Source organism: Otolemur garnettii, unplaced genomic scaffold (genome assembly GCF_000181295.1).
Source record: "Otolemur garnettii isolate 467f Iridium unplaced genomic scaffold, OtoGar3 scaffold00092, whole genome shotgun sequence".
NCBI lineage: Eukaryota > Metazoa > Chordata > Mammalia > Primates > Galagidae > Otolemur > Otolemur garnettii.
The window spans coordinates 3615904-3642512 of record NW_003852487.1 but is presented as its reverse complement, the minus strand read 5'-3'; the positions used below and the strand labels follow the sequence as shown (position 1 = coordinate 3642512).

The window sequence follows — 26609 nt, the reverse complement described above, 5'->3', positions numbered from 1 at the left end:
AAAGCAGAGATACCCAGCAAGGAGGCCACACAGCGACCCTCACCTGGGCCAGCCCTGCCTGCCCCCAGGACCCACCAGGCCCCCTGCCCAGGTGGTCAACCTCAATGTCATACAGACCAGCAAGGCCACAGCTCAGGGAAGAGATCCCTTGAGATGACACAGTGGAGTTGGAGCTGGTCCTACCCAGTGTGCTGGGCTCCCTCCTGTAATGTCCAAGTTTCACCAAGATTGCCCATGGGGACTTGGAGAGCCTTGAGGCTGAGGGTGCAGGCAGGGGATATGGAGCCTCCATTTTTGCCTTCCTCAGACCCTGGCAGTTATGGAGTTGGGGGCTTCAGGGTGAGAAAGGAGGTGTTGCGTTTCACCTAAGTAGGGTGATGCCAAGGGAAAAGGAACCCTATTCCTCACCCTGGAGAAGCCTGACCCTCCTTCAAGTACCGCCCAGCCTAGAAGGGCTCCCAAGACACCTGCCCCTCTTTCACCCCTGGAACAGTATGGAGGCTACGACCCAGCCCAAACCCCTGGGTTCCAGTGGTCTGTTCTGACCAGAGTCCCTGGGAGTCCCACCGCTCTCTGCTTCCAGTCCTGTCTCTGCAGCCAACACAGAGGGGGCTCAGATGGGGCTCAGATCCCATCTCAGGTGCTTGGTGCTGAAAAGACAGCTCCGGCCCACCAGTGGGTGTCCCCAGAGGGACAAACCATGCTAGGTACAGAAATAACCAGAAATGACCAAGGGAGGGGAGTAAGAGCCAGAACTGCATCTGGTGGTGGTAGCCTTACCCCAATACCTGGGTGGCCAACACCCTGCCTGCACCCCCTCCACAACTGTCCTCCCAGACCTGGGGCTCCCACAGGCCCAGGATTACAGAGATGGTTGTTATTCCATTTTGCAGAAGGGGAAACTGAGGCTATGAAACCTGCCTCTCCTATGTGGAAGTATGCCTTTCCCTCCCTCCATCAAGCCCCCCTCTGCAGCCTCAGTGGACAAAATGCCTGCCTGGATATTGGGCCAAGCTGTGCCCTCTGCTTCTCCCTGATGATTTTCTTTTTTTTTAATTTATTTAATTTTATCTTACCAAGTTGTGATTTAACTCTTTTTAAATATGCTATGTGGAACCACACAATTTCTTGTTCACAGAAGAGTTGCAGATATAGTACAGGATCCCTCACACTCTTGGCACAGCTTTCCCTGATGGCAACGTGGCACCTCCCCAGGCACCTGCATCAAAACTAAGGAAAAGCATCACTGTCATACCATTAACTGAGCTTTAGGTTTTATTCAGCTGTCCTCAGATTTTTTTCTGATGTCTTGAATTCTGGATTTCAGAATCCAACCCCAGATCCCACTGGTGTTTAAGCATCATTCCAATCTGTGCCAGTTAACTTTCATTGGGGTAAAATATAATCCTTGAAAAATTTACCATCTTAGCCATTTCTAAGTGGCTAAGTGCACCGTTTCGTGGCTTTGGGCACATTCACATAGTTGTACAACCATTTCCACCCTCCATTTCCAGAACATTTTCATCTTCCCAAACTGAAATCCACCCCCATTACTTACTCCTTCCCCACTGGCCCTTGGCACCACCATTCTGCTTTCTGTCTATGGATTTGACTGCTCTGGGAAGCTCATATAAGTGGACACACAGTATTTTGTCCTTCTGTGGCTGGCTGGCTTATTTCACAGAGTGTAATGTCCTCACAGTTCGTGTTGTAGCAAGACCTTCCTTATTGAGAATGTCCTTCCTTTCCATGGCTGGATCCTGTCTCATTATATGGATAGACCGTATTTTATTTATCCATTGGTTGATGGACACTTGGGTTGCTTCCACTTTTTGGCTTTTGTGAGTAATGTGGATCCTTATAAACAAGGATGTACAAATATCTCTTCTGAGTCCCTGCTTTCAATTCTTTGGGACATGCACCGCAGAAGTAGAATTACTATGTGATAGGGTAATTCTGTCTTTCCTTTTTTTTAAGGAACTATTAGGTTATTTTCTTCAGGGCTGCACCATTTTACATTCCCATCAGCAGTGCAGAGAGTTCCAACTTTTCCACATCCTTGCCAATCCCTATTTATGTGTGTTTGTGTTTTGTTTTGTTTTTATAATAGCTGTGCTAGTGGATATGAAATGGTATCTCACTGCGATTTCCATTAGCATGTTCCTAAGGTTAAGTGATGATGAACAGCTTTTCATATGTTTATTAGCCATTTGAATATCTTCTTTGGAAAAATGTCTATTCAAATCTATGTTTAACTGTACCTGGGGCTTGGCACTCATAGCTCAGCGGTTAGGGCGCCGGCCACATGCACCAGGACTGGTGGATTCAAACCCGGCTAGAGCCTGCTAAACAAACAAACAAACAAATAAAAATAACCAGGTGTTATGGCAGGCGCCTGTAATCCCAGCTACAAAGGAGGCTGAGGTAAGAGAATTGCTTAAGCCCAAGAGTTTGAGGTGGCTGTGAGCTGTGATGCCATGGCACTTTACTGAGGGCAACATAGTGAGACTTTGTCTTAAAAAAAAAAAACAAAGTACCTGGAATTTTTAGTGTGTTTTTTTGTTTGTTTTGTTTGTGTTTGTTTTTGAGACAGATTCCCAGGCTGGAATGCAGTGTTGCAATCATTGCTCACTACAGCCTCAAACTCTGGTTTCAAACAATCCTCCTGCCTCAGCCTCCCGAGTAGCTAGGACTACAGATGTGTGCCCCTATGCCTGGGTAATTTTTTTTATTTTTTGTAGACATGAGGCTTCACTATATTGTCCCAGCTGGTCTTGAACTCATGGGCTCAAGCAATTCTTTGGCCTCAGCCTCTTGAAGCACTGGGATTACAGGTGTGAGCCATAGTGCTTGGCTTGGATTTTGGTTTCATTCATGTACAGTGAGGCCAATAGACCCAGAAATGACTGCCATTAGAGAGATAGTTTGTCACTTACAGTTTCAAGAGAGGGATCACACTGTGACTTGCAGGCCCACACGGGGAAACACAGGTCTTTCTGGAGGTGGCAGGAGCCAGGGGACTGCAGAGACTAAATAAAGATTTTATGGCGGTTTTCATGGTAAGGAGCAGGAGAAGCAGGGTGAAGACTAGGGTGGGAAATTTGAATCATTTTGTAGGGCTCTGGGCTACAGAGGGTGGCCTTTGGTTGTCTGATACCTGGCTCAGGAGGACAGAAAGAGGATGGGACAATGCGGGTATGGGTTTGGGGTTGGTTGGTTTGCACATCACAAGCTGCTCATAACAAGTTGTTTGCTGTCTTTGGAAATTAGCTAACCCTAAGCAGTCCCTCCTCAGTTCCAAAGTCTCCAAGATGTCAAAGCATCATAAAATGTAGATAATTGTTAAACATTTATTCAAAGTCTTCTGGGCAGGCATGGCGGCTCACGCCTATAGTCCTAGCAACTGTGGGAGGCCGAGGCAGGTGGACTGCCTGAGCTCAGGAGTTCAAAACCACCCTGAACCAGAGTGAGACCCTGTCTCTAAAAATAGCTGGGCATTGTGGCAGGCGCCTGTAGTCCCAGATACTCAGGAGGCTGAGGCAAGAGGATCCCTTGAGCTCAAGAGTTTGAGGTTGCTGTGAGCTATGACACCATGGCACTCTACCAAGAGCACCAAAGTGAGACTCAGTCTCCAAAAAAAAAAAAAAAAAGTCTTTTACTCGTTTTAAAATCAAGTGATTTATTTTTGTTGTTGTCAAGTTATAGGTGGTCCTTTTATATTCTGTATATTAGTCACATACCAGATATATTATTTGCAAATACTTTCTCCCATCAGTGGCTGGCCTGTTTACTCTACTGGTAATGTCCCTTGGTGCATTGATGAAATCTGATCTATTTTTTTCTTTTGTTGCCTATGCTTTTGATATCATATCCAACAAATCATTGCCAAATGCGATGTCATGAAGCCTTACCCCTGTTTCTTCCAAGAGTTTTATGGCTTTAGCTCTTACATTTAGGTCTTTGATCCATTTTGAGTTCATTTTTGCATATGGTGTGAGCGTCCAATGCCAACCTCTTAAATGTAGAGACCCGTTTGTTTTCTCAGCATTGTGTGTTTATTTGTGCTGAGTTTTCACTTCTTGCTCTGACAGTGAGAAGCTCCTGTCATACACAACTTATTTACTTACTTGTTCCATCCTAGAATGCAAAGTTTCAGAATTGCTAAGCTGTACCCTTGTACAAAACAAACTTACCAACTCAAGTCCTGTATTTGTAGTATCCAGTTGTTTTTGTCTTTAACCTTCCAGTCTCTAGACAAAACAGTGTTGTCCAAAATCATTTAGATCAGCCTCTTTCTCCCTTTCCCCTGGAGTGATGTCATACATTTGTAATTCAATTAGAATCAGTTGTCACAGACTGCATTCCATCCTGGGTTCCCCTGACATCTTGGCTAATTTTTTAAAAATTTGCATGCAGTGAAGCCGGGCTCTTTGTGGTGTGTAGTGTTTAGCTCTTGACAAATGCACAGAGTCACACATCCAGCCCAATACCATATGGGGCAGTTCCACTCTCTTGACCATTTCCTGTGGGACCCCTTGAAGTCAACCTCCCTCCCTCCCCAATTCCCAGCACCACTGTCCATGATGATTTCTTTTTCACAAAACAAAAAAAAATATGAAGCCAGTAGACAAACTAGAGAAAAACTCAATTAAATTCAAGTTGCGGGGAGGAGGGAGCCAGGGGGAGGGGAGGAGGATGGGTGTGCTCCCACCTAATGGCACAATGTAAGGGTATATTGACGCACTTCTTGGGTACAGGGCGCAACTACAACAGGGACCTTACCTAACAAACACAAACATAACCTAATCATTTGTACTCTCATATTAATCTGAAATAAAAATAAACACAGTTTTTTTGAGATGTAATTGACATACCATATGATTCACCCATTTAAAGTGAGCTTTGAACTCAAGTGATCCTCCACCAAAATGCAATCATTTTTGGAATGCTATATTACTAACTTTTAAAAATTATGATTAGAACACACATAGTATATAATTTACCACGGTAACCATTTTTAAGCATATGGGTCAGTGGCACTGATTGCACTCACAATGTTGTGTGGCCATCACCACTATTTTCAAAACTTTTCATCATCCCAAACAGAAACTCTGTCGATTTCTTAAATGTTCTTAAATTATCTTAATGTGATGAAGTTTCAAAGCATTATCTATGTAAATGGAAAATGCAATGAGTATAAAAGAAACAAGGAGAATTCCATTTATAAGGAGTTCTAAAATAGGCAAAACGTATAGACAAAAAGACAAGCATGGCGATCCTGGGGTGGGGTCAGTGTAGTGGGGCATTGACTGGGAGGGGTTGGCCTCAGGCAGCACCAGCTGTTTTTAACAAAATACCACATAAATACCATATACTACTGTGACTTACACAACAGAAATTTATTTTCTCACAGTTGTGGAAGCTGGGAAGTTCAAGATCAAGGTGTCAGCTGATTCAGATTCCGGTGAGGACTCTTTCCTGGCTTGCAGATGGCCACCTTCTCACTGTACCCCCTCCTTTTTTTAAAAACAGGGTCTTGCCCTCTTGCCCAGGCTAGGGTACAGTGGAGTGATCATACCTCGCTGATGCCTCTAACTCCTGGGCTCAAGTGATCCTTCCACCCCAGCTGAGTAGCTAGAAATATAGGTGGTCACCACCACACCCAGATAATTTTTCAATTTTTTTTTCTTTTGAGACAGAGCCTCACTGTTGTCCTGGGTAGGATGCTGTGACATCCTGGCTCTCAGAAACCTCAAACTCGTTGGGCTCAAGCAATCCTCCTGCCTCAGACTCCAGGAACCTGTCACAACGCCCAGCTAGTTTTGTTTCGTTTTTCTATTTTTGATGGGGCGGGGTCCCTCTCTTTTTTCTTTTTTTTGAGACAGAGTTTCACTTTGTCACCCTCGGTAGAGTGCCGTGGCGTCACAGCTCATAGCAACCTCCAGCTCTTGGGCTTAGGCAATTCTCTTGCCTCAGCCTCCTGAGTAGCTGGGACTACAGGTGCCCACCACAATGTCCAGCTATTTTTTTGCAGTTTGGCTGGGGCTGGATTCGAACCTACCACCCTGGGTATATAGGACAGCACCCTACTCAATGAGCCACAGGTGCCACCCAGGGTCTCACTCTTGCTCAGGATGGTCTCAAACCCCTGAGCTCAGGTGATTCACCAGCCTCAGCCTCCCAGAGATTATAGGTGTATGCCAGGCAATTTTTCAATTTTTTAGTAGAAAGGAATGGGGTCTCACTATGTTGCCCAGGCTGGTATTGAGCTCCTGGCCTCAAGCAATTCTCCCACCTCAGCTTCCCAGAGTGCTGGGATTTTGTAGGTGTGAGCCACTGGGCCCCGCCTGTATCCTCTCCTTATAAGGCCACAGTCCTATTGGTTTAGAGCTTCATATTTATGACCTCATTTAACCTTAATTGCCTCCTGAAGACCCTATGTTCAGACACAGCCACACTGGGGGTTTGGTCTTCAGCATATGCATTGCGGGGGAGACAATTCAATCTGAAACAGGACCCAGTGGGTGATGGTGACGTACTGTATTTTGGCATGTGTCAGTAGGGATGCGTGAAGGTCAGAAGTCACTGAATGGTGCATTTAAGATTCATGCTTTTCCTTGCATGTTTCAGAAAAGAACTTCGAACAAGTTTCAATCACTAGTAAATGATGTGCATGCCAAAGTGTCTGGGCCGAGGAGTACTGCTCACCTGCCTCCTCTGAAAGGTAACACAGTCCAAACTGAGGGGACAGGGACGGAGGACAGCACAACCTGCATGCTGCTTTGGGGAGCGGGGGTGTGGGTGTCAGCTGAGAGCCATTTCAACTCTTTTGTTTGAAGAATTTCGTAATGGCCAGGCGAGATGGCTCATACCTATAATCTTAGCACTCTGGGAGGCCAAGATGGGTGGATTGCTTGAGCTCAGGAGTAAAGCGAGACCCTGTCTCTAAAAAAAAAAAAAAAAAAATAGCCGGGCATTGTAGCGGGTGCCTGTAGCCCAGCTACCCAAGAGGCTGAGGCAAGAGGATTACTTGAGCTCAAGAGTTCGAGGTTGCTGTGAGCTATAACAGCACAGCACTCTACTGAGGGCAACCAAGTGAGATGCTGTCTCAAAAACAAAAAAAATGAGTTTTATAATAAAATGCAGGGAAAAATTAAAAATACAGATTTAACAAGGACATCCCATCCCACCAGAGCCCCCCAGGCCTCAGCCCTCTGTTCAGAGGTGGCCTGAAAGCCAGGGCTTCTGAATCCTCCCAGTCAGATCTGTGTGCCTCTGCTTTTTGTCCCACTGCTCAGCAGGGCAGGTCCCAGGCATGGTCTGCTCTGCTTTGCTCACTTGGCAGCATCTTCTTGGTGAGTGGACCTGTCCCATTTCCAAAGGTCTGCAGAGGATTATGCATTTCCCAGGTGTCCTATTGATAAGACCCCCAGACTATTTCTGGTCCCTGGGGGACCTCCATTCTGTAGGTGATTCCTGACATGGGATCCTGGCAGCACCCACCCCACTGGGGCTGAGGACTCCCTCTCTCCCCCATAGGAGCTGCCCTTGGGGTCCAAGGTGGAGATGGGATTTCCGCCTAAGCTCACCTTTGCTCTCAGCAGAGAAACCACACTGGGGCTGGGGCTGTGCAAGTCAAACTGCACCAGGGATGAGGCTCAGATTGGTCTCCCTTGGCTGAGATGCGAGAAAATCCTCACCACCCTGCACGAATGGTGGCCCTAAAGCAAGCCAGGGAAGCCATTGCTGATCCCAAGCAGGACATGGCAAGCCCAAGTAAAGGAGGCTTGGCTATGGCACGGTGTAGAGATGTCCCCAGGGCACCTCCAGTCTGGTTTGGGCTCTCACTGCCTTGGTGGGAAGGGAGGTAGGGGATGCACTTGGACCATGTCCTACTGCGCCTGATTAGGCCCTGCCCGTGCCCTCCCCACAGTAACTCCATTTCACAGAAGAGGAAACTGAGGCTCAAAGAAGCTGTGGTTTGCTGAAGTCCACATGGTGTTTATTCATTCCTCCATTCTGTTCAGTGCTTAGCCCTGGATCTGCAGCTAGAGAGGTGGGGCCAGGTGGTTCTTTAAATGCTCAGCCTTTGGTTCCCTCGCTGGCTCTCCCCGTCTTGGCCTCTGGCCTCAGGTCAGGCTGCGCAGGTGCTGGACATGGTTGGGCAACCTCAGTTGGGCGGAGGCGGCTGTGTCTGGAGTGCCCTCTGCTGGTCCAAGGGGCCTCAGGCAGGGGCTGGTGTCAGGGCAGGTCGGTTTTGTTGTTATGGTTGTTGTTGCAGTTCTGACTGCGCGCGTTCGAACCTGCCACCCTCGGTATATGGGACTGGTGCCCTACTCCCTGAGACACAGGCACTGCCCAGTGAAGGTTGGTTTTTAAGCAGAGGTCGCAAACCAGCCACCCTGGGGCAGCTTGCCCACAGCTTGATTCCTTTTGGTCTCACCATAGTGGCCAGTGCTTAAAAAGGGAGATGGCAGACAGCACTTGAATTTCCGATTTTTTAAAAATCAGAAGATCTGCACCCTGTAGGCCCACAATTCCAGTGCACAGCTGGGAAGTGCTGAGCAGGAAAGGGTGCCTGCATCCCTGCTGGCCACTGACCCCACCAGTCCCTATTGTCATCCACTGGCCCTATGGGCATTTGCACCCTCCTCAATATCTGGAGAGTCTGGCACCTTTGGGCAGCCAGTGTTGTCAGGAAGCCTGTGGGCCTAACCCTCCAAGGCAGCCGTATTCCTCAGACAGGCCTAGCCTTGCAGAACTGCGTCCCCCAAGAGATGTGGCTTATCCTGTCGGGGGCAGGTCTGCCCTGGTCAGCCTCTTGCAGCCTGTTTAGCTAAGGCACAGCACCCTGCTGGTGCCTTTGGGTCTCTGAGGGGTGTCAAGGAGGGTGTGGGGGCTTGGTGCCTGTAGCTCAATGGTTAGGGCACCGGACATGCACCAGGGCTGGTGGGTTTGAACCTGGCTGGGGCCTGCAAAACAACAATGATGGCAACAACAATAGCCAGGCATTGTGGCAGGTGCCTGTAGTCTCAGCTACTTGGGAGGATAAGGCAAGAGAATCACTTAAGCCCAAGAGTTTGAGGTTGCTGTGAGCTGTGACACCACAGTACTCTACTGAGGGCAATATTTGAAGACTCTGTCTCAAAAAAAAGAAAAAAAGGAGAGTATGGGCTCCTTGCAAGGGACCCCTGTCATGGTGAGGGGGACAGGGGTGCCAGGAGGGAGCGGAAGAGATCTAACTTAACACTGGTATTTGCTCTTGGTTAGCAGGGGAGGGGCTGCTGTGGGAAAGGGTTCAAGTGGGATGTGCTCTGGGCTGGCCTCCAGAGGAGGCCTGTGATGTGGGGGCTGGGCCTACAGGGAAGCAGAGGCTGTGAGAGCCCAGCAGAAAGTCAGAGAAGCTTCCCGAAGGTGGCAGATGGGGGATGAGTGGTGATGCTACAGTGCCTGTCTAGGGCCAGGTCAAATGGGAGTCACCCAGAGTGCTACTGAGGGCAGTGAGAGTCTCAGAGGGCGTGAGAGCAAGGGCGTATAGCTCCTGCAGCAGGATCCTTTGAGACCTGCACCCTATTTTATGGCTGGGGAGACTGAGGACCAAGGAGGCCTCATTGTGGTCTGATCTGCTTGATGGCAGCTGGCAACCCATAGTGGAAAAAAGGGCTGGAGGTTGAGGGATAGATGGGGTATGTGTGAGTGAGCGTGGGTCAGACCTGGAATTTGCCTGGTTCCATCTTTCACTGGTTGAGTGACCCTTTCTCTGAACCTGCTTCTACATCTATGAAACCAGCATTGTGCTCTGTGTCTTGCTTATTCCTGGGAAACGGTGCAGACCAAGCCTAGGTTTTCCCCACTGAGAAAAGATCCTGACATCACATCGTTTCACATTCTCCCACACCCTCATCCTGCATTGCTAGTGGGCAGGGAGAGCTTCACTGGGAGGAAGCCCTTCACCTAAAGGGAAACTAAGGCCCAGAGAGGGTGAGCAGTCAGCTTAGGTCTCAAGGCAAGAGTCTGGTATGCCAAGCAGAGACACCTCACGGGCAGGGACCAAGAGCAGCAGGCTGGCAGTAGATGCAGGCCCAGTGTGGGGTCACCCCTCCCCATTGTCCCTTCCCTCCCCTGGCCACAGACTGGTCAGTCCACATCTGCCTGGGACCCTAGCCCCTCCTTGTTAACACAAAGGCCAGGCCTCCCACAGGGGAGACAGGAAGGGGCTCCTGGCCAGCTGGGCTAAGGGTGGGTGGGGAAGTGAGAGGAGACAGGAAGGAAGCTCCACAGCTGGGGTCTGGGGCCCGCATTGTCTCACCTGGGGGTGGGGGCACTCTGGCTTCCCCTAGATGCCTCCCCAGCTCTGTAGGGCAGCAGGGTCTCTGGGCCCTCCCTCTCCAGACCCAACCCTACTGCTGTCTTCCAGCCCCTGCCCCAGCCTCAGTTTCCCCATCCATAAAACCTTAACGGATGTCACAGGTAGAACCAGCCTTTGCTCCATACCCTTTGCCCAAGTTAACTCCGCATGAAAACTTCTGAGCAGAGGGCACTCACTGTTTCCACTTCACAGAGGCCTCCGTAAGTTCAGGGACTTGAGAGGGTCACGCAGAGAGAGTGGCAGAGCTGGGACTCAAGCCAGGCAGTTTCTCCAAAGCCTAGGGCTTTGACCTCTCTGCTCCCCTGCTGTGCCATCTCAAACCTAATCCTTTTCACTGAATAGCTCTCTTGTAAAGGTTACTTACTGAGTCCTACCCTAAGCTGTTAGTGTGGACAGATAGATTGGTAGATAGGTAGGCAGGCAGATAGACAAATAGATGATTGGTAGATGATAGATAGAGACAGATGATAGAGGTAGAGATGAACAGATGACCACCAGTGTTACTAAGTCATATTCAAATTAACACATAATTATGTAAACTCCTAGCAAAGCCCATTCATTGTATGAGCCCCTGAAGTCACTGTACCTACCCCTTTGAGGGCCTGGGGCCCCAGAATGTGAAGGCTGAGACCTTCCCAGACAAGAAGTGGGGACACTACTCCCACTGAACAGATGTGAAAACTGAGGCTGAGCCAAGAAGGGATGGTCACAAGGCCAAGGGACATGGAAGGCTTTTTCTATGGTGCCCATCTCCCCATCACACCCAGGAGGTGACTGGGACAGGAGCATGTCCTCCTCCCAGGTGGATGAGAAGAAACTGGAAGAGCCCCAAAGGAAGTGAGGGGAAGAGGAAGCTTCAGGGCCTCCCTGGTCTTGGACTGGGGAGGGCAGCCCCAGGGCTGAGCGGAGCGGGATGTGAGACCAGTGGCCCTGGATGAGGACTGTTGCCCCTGCCTTTCTGGCCCCTGGGTCCTGACTTAGACCTCTGGCCCATGACCAAGAGCCCTCCCAACATTGGACATCACCTGACACCCCTCCCCCAGGTCCATCCCAGCCCTGCCCCAGGGTCTCAGGGATCCCCTAGGTCTCAGCCCTGCCTGCATAGAACCCCTGCTCCCAACCCCTAGCATCCAAGCTCTTCAGCCTGCTCAGATTTTATTGAAGGTAGAGCTGGGGGAGCACACAGACCCCCTTCCTGGAGAAAGGATGGGGCTCCAGGCACTTTGGATGCCAGATGGGCCGAGGCTCTCTCCTGGGGCTGCACGAACTGCTCAGTAGCCCCTGTCCCTGCAAACATGAAGGCACATGCCTTAGCTCCTGCCACCGAGCACAGAACCAGTGGCCGGGCAAGGCTGGCAGGAGAGGAGCAAGTGGACAGCAAGCTAACACCCCCTTCCTGGGGCAAGCAGTATGGGGCAGGCCTGGATAGGGCACAGGACGGCGGCAGAAATGTTACCCCCAGCTCAGGCCCCTCTTGGCCAGCTCCACCTGGGCCAGGCGGCAGTCACTCAGCACCCGCACCCTGGTGATGGCAGCCAGTGGCCTCTGGCGGTGTGGGAACTGCAGCACCTTGTGCTCCTGGGCGTAGACATGGAAGTGCTCCGTGTCCGAGCTGACTTCCATCTGGGCAGGAGGAGCCAGGTCTGGTCCTGCCTCTGCCTTGGCTGTGCTGCCAACTCCAGGAAGCACAGAAGCCAAACCACCCCCAAGGTTCCCTGGCCACACAGCCCCCCACCCGGGCCTGCCCCCTATGTGGGACTTGGAGCCCCAACTTTCTCCTGAGAGAGGTTGCTGGTGGCCAAGGTGGTGGGTGCTCCCCATACAAGGAGGGGACTGAGGAGGGGAGACCTGCAGTGGACCATCCACGATGAGACCCTGGCATCCTGCCCCCATGGGGTCCCTCCTGGGCCCCACATCACCTCAAAGGGCTCCCCCAGGGCCAGCGGGAAGACACTTGACACCTCCTCCTCACCCCAGCGGCCACCCTGGCAAGTATTGCCCACCATGGTGGCGCTGGAGAAACGAGGCTTGATATGGAAGGCGATGTCCCCCGCCTCGGACAGGAAGTCGATCTCGAACCTGGAGGCATTATGCAGGTTGTGAGGGCAATGGAGGGCCGGGCCAGCCCCCCCACCCCGGGCCGAGGAGCACTGGGAGGCAGTGTCCCTTACTTGTCCTCTCCGGAGTCAGACTGTCCCTGTACCAGCAGGCTCCAGCCAGGGGCCAGGCCCCCGGCACAGAAGGCTTCGAACTGAACACAGAAAATGGGGTGGGAGAGAGAGACCCCACAGGGCTAGAACTTCCTCTCTCCCCTGCATACCCCAGTTGTCTGCTAGGGCCCCCACACAGCCAGCTGCCTCCCACTTAGTGGGGACTCTGTTCCTCTGAATGTTTCCTTCATTATAGGGCAGGGTTGAGGGGGCAATCCTATGAGCAGGCCAGCTCTGGGACTTCACCTCCCTGCCCTGTTAGTGAGAGGGTGGCTCAAGGAGACCCCATCCTGCTCCCTTCTCCCCGAGTTCAGGTGTGGAGTCCGACTCTTGGGCCCTGGGTCTCACCCACCTGCAGGGTCATCTGCTCCCAATCACAGCCCAGGGCGGAGAGCCTGGGGATATAGGCAGGGTGGGCTGGGGGCGGGGTGCATGGGAGCCCCACCCCAGTGGCTTAACAAGGTCATTGTGCCCTTCCCTCCCCCTGGCCCTCAGGCCTCTCCCTGCCAGCTGGCTGTCTACTCTAGCATGAGGATGGAACAGGGTTGCCTGCCCCTTCCCCCCACCACCTGCTTCCCCGGTCCTACTTCTTAGGGTCCTCAGGCCTCTAGGAAAGCAGCTTCCCCAACTCTTGCAGGAAGGGTATAGCTGAAACAGGGACCTAGGCCCAGGCTCTTCTTCTGGGGTCACGAGCTGACTCTGAAGACCCAAACCCTCTCATCTGGCCAAGCGAGGGCAGGGAAGGGGAGGCGTGCTCTCAGACCCCTGCCCTAGCTTCTGGGGTCCATTTGACTGCCTGGTGCTGCAGGACCAATCTAGCTGATGGTCTATGCCCCGAGCCTACCCCGACTCCCACCCTGCCCCACCCCCCACCCCCTACCCCCCACAGCTGGCTCAGCGGCCCCACAAGGCACAGAGCCGGGATTAGGTTGGGCTCTGGTCAGCGCATTCCAGGGCTCTGGCGGACAGCAGGGTGGTGGGGACAGACAGGCCTTTCCCACACCGCCACCCACGCCCCTCCTCAACCTAGACTCAGCCCCTCAGACTGAGCAAGGGGAGGGGCCAGCTGGGCCTGGAAGGATCGTGGAAGGAGGTGGGCAGTTGTGGGTGCCACTGAGGAGGGAGCTGGCCTGAGCTGACCCTGGCTGGGGCAGAGCTCTGGGGCTGCCCTCAAAGGTGAGTGTATAGAAGCAGACGGAGTATGCCCTGTATGTGCAAGGGTTGGGTGTGAGTGCGAGTGTGTGTGTTCAGATGGCTGAGGAGCCCCTCTCCCTATGTTTCTTCTCTTCCATTCCTTACTCCAGGCCTGGGGCAGGGCCGGCTCTGTGTCTACCTGGCCCCTCCAAGGGTTCTGCTGCCTGAGCGTGTGCCAGTTTGGGGCAGGAGGCTGGGGCAGCTAAGGCATGGAGGGGACACAGAGGGGGCCATGGCTGGTGCCTGCCCACTAGACAGTACAGGGCAGTGCAGAGCCCCTGTCCCTCCATGCTCCTCTCTAGGCTGGCACACGGCAGGGATGGCTACAGCCCTGTAGGGGGCAGCCCTGGGCAGCACAGGGGCCTGCCTGGCCTGTCCCTGCCAGGTATGTATCCCCATTCTGGCTGGTCATCCTGGGCCCACAGGCTGCAGACCCCCACATCTGCTTCCTCCCCTGGGGGTGGGGGCACAGATATAGAAACCCATGGCCACTTCGCCCTGGCAGGAGGGGGAAGCCCAAAGTCACTTCTCACTTTCTGTCCTGTGGGCCTGGGACAGGGCAGTTCTAGCTTCAGCTGCCAGGTGAGGACATGGAACCTGAACTCTGGGTACAGAGCTGACCAGTACCCAGGGCCCAGGGCTGGGCAAAGCATGGAGTCAGGGGACCAGTACAGGCTTCCACACAGCTGGCAATCTTAAGCTCCTAGCCTCTGGGCCTTGGTCTTCCCAGCTGTGCCCTGGGCTCCCCAGTCCACATCAGTGATCCAACCTCTGTGCCCTATACTTGTCCCCTGGGTAGTGGAGGGTGGCCTGGGGAAGCCACACCCTGGTCACTGTTGACTCTATCTCTGTCCCTGTCTTCTCATTTTGGAGCCAGCAGGGGTGCTGGTGAAGGGGCCTTGAGTCTTAGAAGCAGCTACTGAGCCCCAGCTGCGTGTCAGAGTGCTAAGGGTCTTGGCCTCCAGACTCACTGGACAAGAGGCCTGGGTGCTGCTGCTGGATAGGAAGTCCTGAGACCCCCCCTTCAGGCAAGCCTACCCCTCTGATCCTTAGCCTCCCTAAATCTCAGGGGTATGAGCCTAGTGCCCCAGCCCCACCAGGACAAAGCAGGCTGAGGGCCTCCCTGGGCCTCTACCCCATGCTCACATGTATACCTGGCGTGAGTGTGAAGCTGTAATCTCACTCCATCTGACCATGGCTTCAGAAACTCTCCCACGTGGGTTAGAAACTGAGAGTTGCCAAAGCTCTCAGCAGACACTGACCAAGGGACAAAGAGAGACACCAAGGCTCCCCCTCAGCCCCCTTCCCTTGGTAGGCCCAGCCCTGCAGGTACATGCTGTCCTCAGCCCTGATGCTGTGGCTGTGGATCCAATCTGGCCTACCTCTATTGCAGCCTCAGGGGTCTGGATGGCATGATGGGCAGTGCCCACCCAAGCGGCTGGCTGGGCACAGGCTGCTGGGGCCATGGCTTGGGGCCCAGGAGCAAACAGACCTTCAGTCTGGTGCCTCCTCCAGCTCCTGTACCACTGCACACCCACCGGATATGCGGTTTTGCCCTGGGCTATTGACTCCAGGAGGCAGCAGCATCTCCACCCAGCTCCAGGAGGATATTCCCCAGGGTGGGGACCTATTCTCAGCCCTGCTGCCTCCATTGCCAGGCAGTGCCCAGCTCAGGGCTGCCACCCAGAGATGCCAACAGACACTTCCTGCTCACAGCAGAACAGCCAAGCACCAGGCTAGGTTCTCCACCTGCATTATCATGTTTACAACACTGTAAGGGTGGTACTGTCATCTTCCTTTCAGAGACGGATATAAAAACAGAGAAGTGGGGGGGGGGCACCTGTGGTTCAAAGGAGTAGTGCACCAGCACCATATACCAGAGGTGGCGAGTTCAAACCCAGCCCCAGGCAAAAACTGCAAAAAAAGAAAAAAAAACAGAGAAATGAAGTGAGTGACTGTGCTCAGGGTCACACCGGGGTGTGGGTGGGGGGTAACAAAGCCAGGATTTAAACTCAGCAGTTCCCCTAGGGTCTGTGCTTCTAAACACCCGGATTGTCTCTGGAAATAGAGCCTCCCACCAGGTTAGAATGGGTGGAGGCTATCAGGGCTGGCTTCTTGAAGGAGGAGGTCTTGAAGAATGAGTAAGAGTTAGAAGGTAGGGGGAGGGAACATGCTTCAGGGAGAGAGAACAGCGGGTACAAAAGCAGGGTGTTTGGGCCTAGGGGCGGGCGGTGGGTCCATCTGTCCTCAGTGGCTCCTGGCATAAATCTCCCAGGGACAATTTGGCAAGGATTGCCTCATCTTTCTGGGAGCCTACCAGAGCTTCCCTGGAATTCCTGGAATTAGGCATCATCGTGCCCACTTGATTGATGAGGAAACTTAGGTTCTGAGAGAAAAAGATGGCCCCACAATGAAGTTGTGGCATGGCCAGGCTGTGAATGCAACCTCTAGACTTCTCACCCCTTCCTGCTGGCCCGCTTTCCTCTCCTGCCCTGCCCTGCCCTGCCCTGCACAGAGCACCCAGCTTGGCCCGACAGTGGCGGCTCGAGGTGCTGTGCCCTGGCTCTCAGGGTCTTGAGCTGGGCTGTGCTGCCTTCTCAACCTCAGATCCCTCCCCAGGACCCCCCTTCTCACCCTCAGCCCACATCTGGAACTGCTTGTCTGGACAGTGAGGTCAGCTCGGAAATTCTCAGCCCCCGCTCAGCAAGGAGGCACCAGACAGATTCTGAAAGACAGGGCCAAGCACCAATCTCGGTACAGATAGATGGCTATGGGCCAGCTCTGCCCATGGCTGGGTACTGGGTGGTCTCAGCATACAGCAGCCCACTCTTCTCTCTGTCTGGCGGTAAGATGGGTATGCCCTCTGAGTCAGGCAGGAGAAGTGAAGGGAACATGGAGACAACCAGGGCAGTTAGAAAGCCCACTACACAGATAGGGAACTGAGGCCCATGGGGAGGCAAGGGGCTTGCCAGCAGTCAACAAGGGCAACTGGAATGTGGGCCCAGAGCTCTGACCCCTGTTCCTGCTTTGAGGCTCCCGGTAGGAACTTGGCCACGAATCCTATTAAAGTTTGGGACTGACCATGGCTGGAGAAAGCTGATTCCAGATTGAACCCAGCTCTGCAGAGGAGTTGGGGTCTCTCAGTCCCTGGTACTCCCTCACCTGGCCCTTCTGAAACTCTAATAGCTGTCCTCAGCCACCAGTTGACCCATCAGCATTCATCTGTCCCACATCCCATTCCTTCCAAGTTCATCTTTCATATGACCTTCCTGAGTCTCTCCCTCTGAATCTCACTCCCTCACTTAGGATAGAGGGCACTTTCAATCCAGCCATTAAAAAGGTACTATTGTGTGCCCCAGCAGCTTCTTGAGACCCTCAGAGGGCTGTAGGAGAGGGTTGGGTTTGCACCTGACACATGTGGGCCCTCCTGCCCTCCTCTGGCACCGAATAGCTCCTAGTACACAGTAGGTGCTCAGATGGTTCAATGACGCTGCCTCTCTAATTCAGGGCAGACAGGTGTTAGGGAAGGCAATACTGAAAAGCTCATCCTGACCCTGCATTGTGGGGAATAAGAGAAACACAGTGCTTGCCCCTGGAGAAGCTTCCAGTATGTGGGGAAGGGGAGAGCAGATGCTAATTGTCAAGATTCTGCTTCCCATTATTTAATTACTAAAAGGAAAATATGAAGAATGACAATTGTGTACCTTGTGGGGGGTGGGGGAAGGGGCTGGCCCTGATATGAACAGTCAGGAAAGACTTCTTGGAGGAGCTGCACCTCGAAGAGAAAGAGGTTTGGCCACATGAAGGGGAGAAGAGTGTTTCTGGCAAAGGGAATAGCATGTGCAAAGGCCCTGGACAAGGAAGGGTCTGGGACGTGTGAAGGGCCAGGATGGGGACAGGGAAGACATATCTTCACCCCTAGCTTTGCTTCCTGGTTAGAGTCCAATCCTCCCTGGCCTTCCCTGCCAGGCCTGCCCCCTCCCTGATTAACCCTCAGTGGCCTGGCATTGTTCCAGGACAAGCCACCCACCTAGTGCTCAGCCATTGTCCATACTGTGCTTCCCACCCTTGAGTCTGTTATCACCCAGAGAATCTGCTCCCTCAAGGGCATTTTGTAGGCTGATAAGATTTGACTGGAGCCAATGCTGGGCAGGGGCTGCCAGTTCTGACACCGCCCCTCTCCCTGGCACAGGAGGGTGAGTGGGCTGAGCTGATGTTCTTAACTGCCACTGAGAGATGAGGCCAAGATGGGGGTAGGACAGAGCCTCCCCTGGCTCCCCTCTAGTTTTTTCTATATCTTGGTTCAGCATTATTTAATAATGGCCCCTGACTTTACAGTGAGTTCACATCTGTTCTCATCCTGCTGGGTTAAGGCTTTTGTTCCCATTTTACTGAGGGAGAAGCCGAGGGTACTGTGTGGCAGTATGCATACTCCTCTGTTGGGTAATTGCTGTGAAAAGCTTTGAGGGGTCAGTAGAGAGCCAGTTTGAAAGGATGTTGCCATTGTTAATTGTGGTGCTCAAGGAGGGGGCATGGGACTGAGCGGGAGGGCTCCCTAATGATCTTGGGTGGGAAGAGGAGAGAGTGGAATGGTGGGGGTGGGGTCCAGTACTCACAGGGATTAGGACCTGGCTGAGCTCTGTAAACCTCTTGGGCTTTGATCCAATGGCAACAATGAATGAGAGTAGCCATCTTTGAGGAAGCTCAACTACCCCAAACAATCCAGTCAGAAAGGCTCTTTGGACATTAGCAAAATAGCCAAGAGGGCCAGCTGGACAGGGCAGGGTGGTGTGGAGCAGAGAAGCCTAGCTGACATCTGGTCTGGAGGGGGACTACGATGATTTCTCCAGATGGGCACTGTGCTCCAGGAATACAGGCTGAGCCAGGTTTATAAACAAACATAGCAGCAATCCGGATTTGAGGAAGGAAGAGCTGGGAATATAATTAGAAGAGAACGTGGCTGGGAGATCCTGGAGTTGGCCTGAGGTGGGGGTGCTGGAGCCTCAAGGACCCCAGGGACACCTCCTCTAGCCCCAGACCCAGAGCCAGGGAGGATCAGATGGGGATACAGGTCAACTAGGTGTGGGTTCCAGACCCCTCTATGGACTACTGCAGGCTGAACCTCAGTGTGCTGCTCTGTGACCTAGAGTTCATGGCCACCTTTGGGGTAGGATGGGGCCTGAGGGGAGAGGAGGACAGCCAGACCTATGCAGCCTTCAATTCCTCATTCATAATATTTACAGAGCCCCTACTGCATGGCATTGTGGGTGCCGGGGTGCAGTGGTGATTAAGACTGACAGCCTCTGCATTCACAGAGCTCATATTTCAATGGAAGAGACAGATGATAAATAGCTCAGCAGATAAATAGAATATTCTAGATAATTTTGGCTGCTAGAAAGATAGCAAAACAGGACATCAGTGTAGAGCTGCACTATCCTGACACATAGCCGTTAAACACCTGGTATGTCTGAATTCAGATGTGATTTTGAAGACTTAGTATGAGAAAAATGTAAAATATCTCATTAATTATTTTTACATTGGTTACATACTAAAAGGATCATAGTTTTGATATATCAGATTGCATAAAATACATTATTAAAATTATTAATATATTAACTATTAATATATTAATAATAAAAATATAATAATAAAAAGCTGCTTAAAAATTATTTAATGTAGCCACTAGAAAATGTAAAATTGCACCCGTGGCTTTCATCATATAATATTTCTATCAGAGGATGCAGATGGAAGAGATGGGGCTATTTCAGCCAGAGATAGAAGTGGGGGCTTTAGGAGGATAACCTAGGCTGAGAGACCTGGAGGAATGCCCAGCTTGAGAGCAGAGGTCCAAAGGTGGCTGATGCTTAAGGAGCAGCAAAGGATCATGGACCCAATGAGTGGACTGAGCAAGGGGGCCAGGGGTGGGTTGGAGGCTGAAAGGAAACAGGCTGGGGCTAAGCCTCCTGAGGCGCCTTCAGCATCCCTGCCATTCCCAGGCACAGACAGGAGTGCCTAGGCTAGGGTAACAAGTGGGCCTGGACGTGCCTCCACCCTAGAATCACTATAAGGCAGGCTCTGGTCCCACATACTGAGGGATTCCCCAGCTCCTGCCTCACCTTGGACACCACAACAAGCTCCCTGAAGCCCTCGGGGCACCCGCCACATGTCCCTAGCTGCTTGGGCTACAAATGCTCCCACAAAGGCTGTTGTGAAAGACCCAGGGGAGCCGCCAGCTCCCAAAATAACTCCACACCAGTTCCAGGACATCTGTAGAGGGCAGAAGAGCAAACTCCAGAGCTGAGGCACCACTGGACTCCAAGGAGAGTGGGGCTGGAAACGGGGGCACCCTTGATGGCTAGGGGAGAACAAGTGACAGGTGGAGTCAGGTAGAGGCTCCTGCAAAAACAGTCCAGGAAGGAACTGTGGCAGAAAGAGAAAGGGAGGCAGAGAAATACCCGAGTGAGTGTGTGGCCCTGGCTGGGCAGCCCTTGGTCCCCACAGAAGGGACCAGGCAGCTCTCTAAGGGGAGGCAGCAGTCCTGAGCTGGGGTGGCCAGTGGCAGAAATGGGGTCCCCACGTGACCAGAACCCCAGAAGCCCTTCTGACCCACATGGGCCTATCTCTAGCTCCCCTCCTTTCCCAGAAGGGAAACTGAATCTCAGAGAGGCTGGGAAGCTTGTCTGAGGAGCTGCAGCAGGAGTGGTAGGTGAGGAGATGGGGGCACTTTTCCCTGCACACTTTTCACGTTTCACTTTTCCCCGAAGTGCCCCGGGAAAAAAGGGCCAGGCGCTTTTTCCCTGCACACTTCACACTTGGCCATCACTCACTTATCCGGCTGGCTGACGGGCTCAGATAGAATGTTCCACCCCCTTGAATCCCCAGGGAGTTGGGAAATATCCTCTGAGCAGAGTGGCCAGCACTGGGCGGAGCTTGTGGAATGTCCCCCAGCCCAAGGTAGCCAGAAGGCAGGGGAGCACCATGGTGGGCTGGCAATTACAGTCAGTGCTGGGGTGAGAACTGAGGCAGAGGAGAAGCATCAGGGAAGCCTGGCTCTCCTGCACGCAGAATCTAGTCCAGAGGGACCTGGGAACTTGGGAAGCAGGAACTGAGGGGCGGTCTTTCGAGATGAAAGGCACTTTGCTGCAAAACCTTCAATCTAGTTCCACATGATATGGTCAATCATTCATTTATTCAACAAGTATTTATTAAATGTTCACTGTGCACAGGGAACTGGGAGGCTGCAGTGGACAATGAGGATGTTCTTAACAAAAAACTAAGAAAGAAGGTGGCACCTGTGGCTCAGTGAGTGAGGCGCCAGCCCCAGGTACCAAGGGTGGCAGGTTCAAACCTGGCCCTGGCCAAACTGCAACAAAAAAATAGCTGGGCATTGTGGTGGATGCCTATAGTCCCAGCTACTCGGGAGGCTGAGGCAAGAGAATCGCCTAAGCCCAAGAGGTTGCTGTGAACTATGATGCTACAGCACTCTAGCGAGGGCGACATGAGACTCTATCTCTACAAAAAAAAACTGAGAAAGACTAAGGCTCAGATGGGGTGAGGCTGGCCTGAGGCCACAGGCTGTGAAAAAAATCATCAGGGTAGGCAGGGAGGTGGGTGGCCCAAGAGCTCATGCGGGGATGAGGAGGCTGGTCTGCAGTCTTCGGGGTCCCATGTGCCCCTGCCCACACCTCCCAGAGAAGAGAGGCACTTCCTTCTAAAAGCCACGAACGTTTGCCAAGTGACCCACTTCAGCTGCTCACCAGACACTGGGCTTCTGTTTTGTGATAGGTGAAAACTTTACATGTTTCTCAGAACAGAAAACAAAAGCAAAAAGACTGGGCATGGTGGTGGTTCGTGCCCGTAATCCTAGTGCTTTGGGAGGCCAAGGAGGAAGGATCACTTGAGGCCAGGAGTTCAGGGCCAGCCTGAGCAACAAAAAAGAAATAGAAAAATTAGCTAGGTGTGGTGGCACACCCCTATAGTCCCAGCTATTTGGGAGGCTGAAACAGGAGAATCACTCCAGCCTGCGAGTTTGAGGCTATAAACTATGATAATACCACTGCACTCTAGGTTGGGCAACAGAGGAAAACCTTGTCTCAAAAAAAATAAATAAAAAAATTAGGCTCAGTGCCCGTAGCTCAGTGGTTAGGGTGCCAGCCACATACACTGAAGCTGGCGGGTTCAAACCCAGCCCAGGCCTACTAAAACAAAACAATGACAACCACCACAACAATAACAACAAAAACAGCTGGGTGTTGTGGCAGGCACCTGTAGTCCCAGCTACTTGGGAGGCTGAGGCAAGAGAATCGCTCAAGCCCAAGAGTTTGAGATTGCTGTGAGCTGTGATGCCACTTTACCCCGGGCAACACAGTGAGACTCTGTCTCAAAAAAACAAACAAAAATTAAGTATAAGCAAAGAGAAACTCTGTATGTATAACTCAAGAAGGGGATGGAGTGCTTTCTGCAAGACAGAACGGGGAACCCCAAGAGAGCACCACGTTCAAGGAGAGAATGAACATGAGATGTCCAAGGGAGCAGTTGAATAGCAGGGGGAGGCAGGCTGGACTCCAGGCCCCACAATGTTGGAGGATGCCTATCCCGGGGGGTCTACAGGATAGTTAAGGCAGGCAGGACACTAGGCCTAGGGATACTTTCAGGGGACGGGGGGCTGGCAAAGAGGCAGGAGGAAGGTGAGTCAGTGGGCCAGGCCAGGACCTGAAAGAGTATGGGGGATTGCCCTGAAGGAGATGACGATAGAGGTCTAGGTGCAAGGCCTAAGAGGGCCACTAAGTCCTGAGCGAGAGGTTACGGACTGCATGGGCAGGAGGACAAAGAGACCCTACAGCCCCTTTCACCCGCTCCCCATGCATGTTTCCCTAAAACACTGAGCCCAGCATGCACACTCAGCTGCCAGGGCCACCAGGGGCCACCCCCACCCACCGCTGTCCCCGTTCCAACTATTGCTCCCACTTCCCTGGGCTGGGACGGGACACGAGAGTCTTTCAAAAACATTTCCTTTGCAAAATAATCCTTCCAAAAATGTTTTTGGAAGCAGACTCCCAATCTGAACAGGAAGACGTTAATTACGGCCCTCCCCGAGGGGCACATGGGAGGAAGCCTGATGGTCAGAAACATGAGTGAGGGCCAGCACTGCTTGCTCTGAGGCCCCACTCCCCAACCCACTCTGGGGAGACAGAGGCCTGGGGAGGGACAGTGACTAATGTGGCCAAGGTCACAGGTTGAGGCAGAGCAGGGTGGACTCCCTCCACTCCCCCACTCCGCCGCACAGTGTCCAAGTGATAGTGTGGGGAGGTGTGTGCACGTGTGTCTGTGGACAAAGGTGAGCAGAAAGGAGGAAGCTCAGCTGGAGGGGAGCCTGCCTGGGCCTGACTTCCAAATCCACCAAGCCACTGTCCCTAGGCAAGAAGTGCTGGCTGACTCTGACCACAACAAGGAGGCAGGAGATGCTCTTAACTCCCACACCCTCCCTCCTGTCTAGCCCTTCCCTGTCTGCCCCAGGAGCTAGGGGTTGTTTGTTGAGTGGTCAGCAAGGGGGCTGCCCACCTGAGCACAGCCACAGGCAGTCTGTAGCCCATAGGAGGCCCTGGAGGGGACTTGCTGCCAGGACAGATGGATGGGGCAGGGGTGAGCCTGCCTCACTGACTCTTATAAGCTCCTTGTTGACCCTGTGGAGCTCGGCACAAGTGTGAACCCGGGTTCCAAGAGAGGCTGTGGGAAAGGCCCCTTTTGGACACTCTAAGACCACAAGGAATCTTGTGGGGGATGTTTGTCACCCCAGAGCTTAGGAAGAGGGCCCTGGACTGAGCCCAGGATGATATGATGGGGAAAAAATGCCCCCAAGAGGAGTATTGCATGTGGTCTGCCAAGTCTAGGAGCTTATCTAGCCCAGCCATCTTCTTCATCCCTGAGGGTGAGAGGGGCAGGTCTGGGTCATGCTCATGCTCCCTTTCGTTGCCCCTCCCTGTCTCTATCTTCCACTGTGTCTCTGTCCCCCACTGCCTCTTCCCCCTACCCTGCTGTCTCTGTCTCTCATTGTGCTTCAGTCCTTCCTTGTCTCTATCCCCCAATGTGTCTCTGTCCCTTCTGTCTCTGTCACAACTGTATCTCTGTCTCCTACCGTCTCTGTCCCCCACTGTGTATCTGACCCACCCTCTGTCTCTCCAACTCCATCCCCCCTCCTTATCTGCCCTCCCCCTCTCCCAGGATATTCAGTATCCTCTCTGGGCCTCAACCGGCAAGAGCCCTGCCCTGTGGTCTGCACCCCTGGAGTTCTGGGCCTACCCACACCCTACCTTGGGCCCACTCAAGGGAAGGCCTCCTCAGGCTGCTAGCAGTGACAGTGATCCACATAGCCAACCCACATGCACCCTACAACTCACTCTCCCATCTGCTGGCCTGGTATGCAGAGGCGGGGCCAGGCTGGGACCCGAAATAGGACATAGGTGACATCAGGGCTATGACCCCAACCAGGTCCCATGCTGATCAAAGCTCCCAGTGTCCTGCTTCAGGGTATCCTTGCCCCTACTTATGGAGGCTTGTGCTCATATCTGGTGAGGGAAGGAGCCAGAGGGATGCATACAGAGTTCGTATGGAGTGACCCCACAGTGTGGGTATAGCACAGCCCTCCCTCCTGATTAGCATAGCTCTGGGTCCAGGCTGAGCCCCCATGCACCTGGGGTGATGGACCCCTGGCTGATGGTGCCACATCCCAGTGGTCCAGGTTGTCCCTGTGTGGTCACCTCCTATCTGGCTTCAGTGCAGGTGTGTTCTTGGTACGAACCCATGGGAGGTGCTGTCTCCATAGATTCCTCTAATACAGGTTCCCAGGAGCCCAAAAGGCCACAGGGGTTAATTTATGGAGGAAGGTCAGGGAGTGATTGAGGTCATCAGTCAGGGACCCTGCTTCTGTCCCCTGATCCTAGAGCTGCCCTCCCCACCGGGGGCCACAGGGCTGCAGCAGTGGGGCTGGGTGACCTCTGAGTATATGGGGCCCAAAGAAGAGAAAGGATGGTGAGTGGAGACAAGGGTCTGTCCAGCTCCTCTGCTCCAGATTGCCCCTTGCTCAGGCCATGCCCCCCAGCCAGGCACACACATCTAGACACACACATCTGCACAGGCCCTTCCTACTCTAAATACTGGCAGAAGCCAGGCAGGTCAGGGTGAATGTGGGCTGGTGGAAGCCCCATGCCAGCCCTCCCTCCACCAGGCACAGCCACTCAGCACTCCTGGCCTGGCCCTGCACCCACCTGGACCTCAGTCTTGCCATTTGAGCAGTGGGTCAGGCTCCCAGTTCTTGAAAGGCAGCCCCCCACTGCTGTTGGGCAAGCCTGGTTTCTGCTCTGATGCTTCAGACCCAGTTCCAATTTGCTTTGAGGCAGGTCAGGAAATGGAGGACCCCCTCTTAGTCCCTCAGGCTCTAGTGGCATAGGAGCTGTGTCCTGCCAGTCTGTTCATTGTTCCCTGGCCACCAGGGCCCCCACCTCCCCACCCCCACTGCAGAGGAGGCCCTGTGGAGCTGTGGGGCGGGGCGCAGGAGGGGCCAGGCCTGTTAACAAGCTTCTTCCCAGTCCTTCCCAGGCAGAAAATTCGATTAGTCTCGAGCAACTGCTTTGCTGAAGAGCCAGAGAAAGGGAACCCTGGGGAAAGGGGACCCGCCTGGCGGCTGTTGTGTGTGCTACGAGGAGGGGGCAGGGGACATGGGGGGAAGTGGAGGCAGCCAAAGACCAGGAGGTGAATAGCCTACCTGTGTCTGTTGTCTCTAAACTTGAGTCTTTGGGACTGTGCGGCCCTCAAAGCCATCCTGGGTGTCCCTCTACTTACTTATCCCAAACCACAAGCCCATCTGAGTCAACTCCCCACCCCAGGCTCTTGTGGCAGGATGCCTGGGTGCAGGGGGATGTGCACAAAAAAAGGGAGACCCCCTGAAAACCACATCATGGCACACTCTGCTCACAAGGGGTATGGTGTGGCACCTTTGTCTTGCTTCCACATGGGCCTCTTGTCTAGTCCTCCATTTGTCCTTTTGGCACGGGCCTTTGCACATGCTGTCCCTTTCTCCAATGGCTGGCACACTTTCCCTTCAAGACCCTTGTCTCCTTTTCAGTTCCCCATCACCCCTGGGCTTCACAGCAAGCAGGCAATCCATGGAGCTGGATGGTCCTGTATGATCAGCATGTTACATGCCCAGCACAGGGCCTAACACACAGCAGGTGCTCCACAATTGTGCATCAGTGAAGTGCCCAAGGGAGCCTGGCCCACCTGACATGCCTACTTAGGAAGTTAGAAAATGATCATGGGTCCTGCAATTGACATACCCTTCTCTGCTTGCTGGACTCCTATGCACCCTACACTGGTCTGGTTTCCAGAACCCCTCCTCCTGGAGTGGCTTTGAAGATCAGTGAGAATGAGCACTACAGCTTGGCCTCAGCCAGGGGTGTCTGTGCTTTCCTTTGGGACCCATTCCCCTTGTTTCTGGTCCATGATCTTACATCTCCTACCTTGGCAACCCCCTTGGCAACCCCAACTGGGGAGTGGGCTGGCCTCCTTGTTCTGCTGTGATCACATGCAGGACTTTCAGGGAGAAGATCCAATCGGTCCAGCCTCTTATGTAGAAGGTCTCCAGGCCACCCCGAGTGCAGAAAGAGAGGAAGACTACCTATCTGACCCAGCTCTGCCTCTGCCCAGCTGTGCCTTCCTTCTCCTAGCTCTAGGACCCCATGACCCTTGCATGGGGCATAGAGGGGTAACCAGCTGAGTCAGACTCCCAATGGGTGTCCAGGATGGGCAGCTGTGAACAGACCACTCAGTCCTGGGCCAGT

At 53.1% G+C, this 26609-nt stretch overlaps 1 protein-coding gene across 1 annotated transcript in view; it reads right to left on the bottom strand.

The window, feature by feature from the left end:
* Positions 1-11821: 11821 nt before the first annotated feature.
* The window catches only part of GRIFIN (galectin-related inter-fiber protein), a 19115-nt gene continuing 4327 nt past the window's right edge, over positions 11822-26609 (bottom strand). Inside the window, exons 2-4 of the mRNA XM_012808683.1 lie at positions 12541-12620; positions 12289-12448; positions 11822-11992 (exon numbers count right to left, since the gene is read on the bottom strand). Coding sequence (XP_012664137.1) covers positions 11822-11992; positions 12289-12448; positions 12541-12620 — 411 coding nt within the window. The remainder of the gene's footprint in view (positions 11993-12288; positions 12449-12540; positions 12621-26609) is intronic.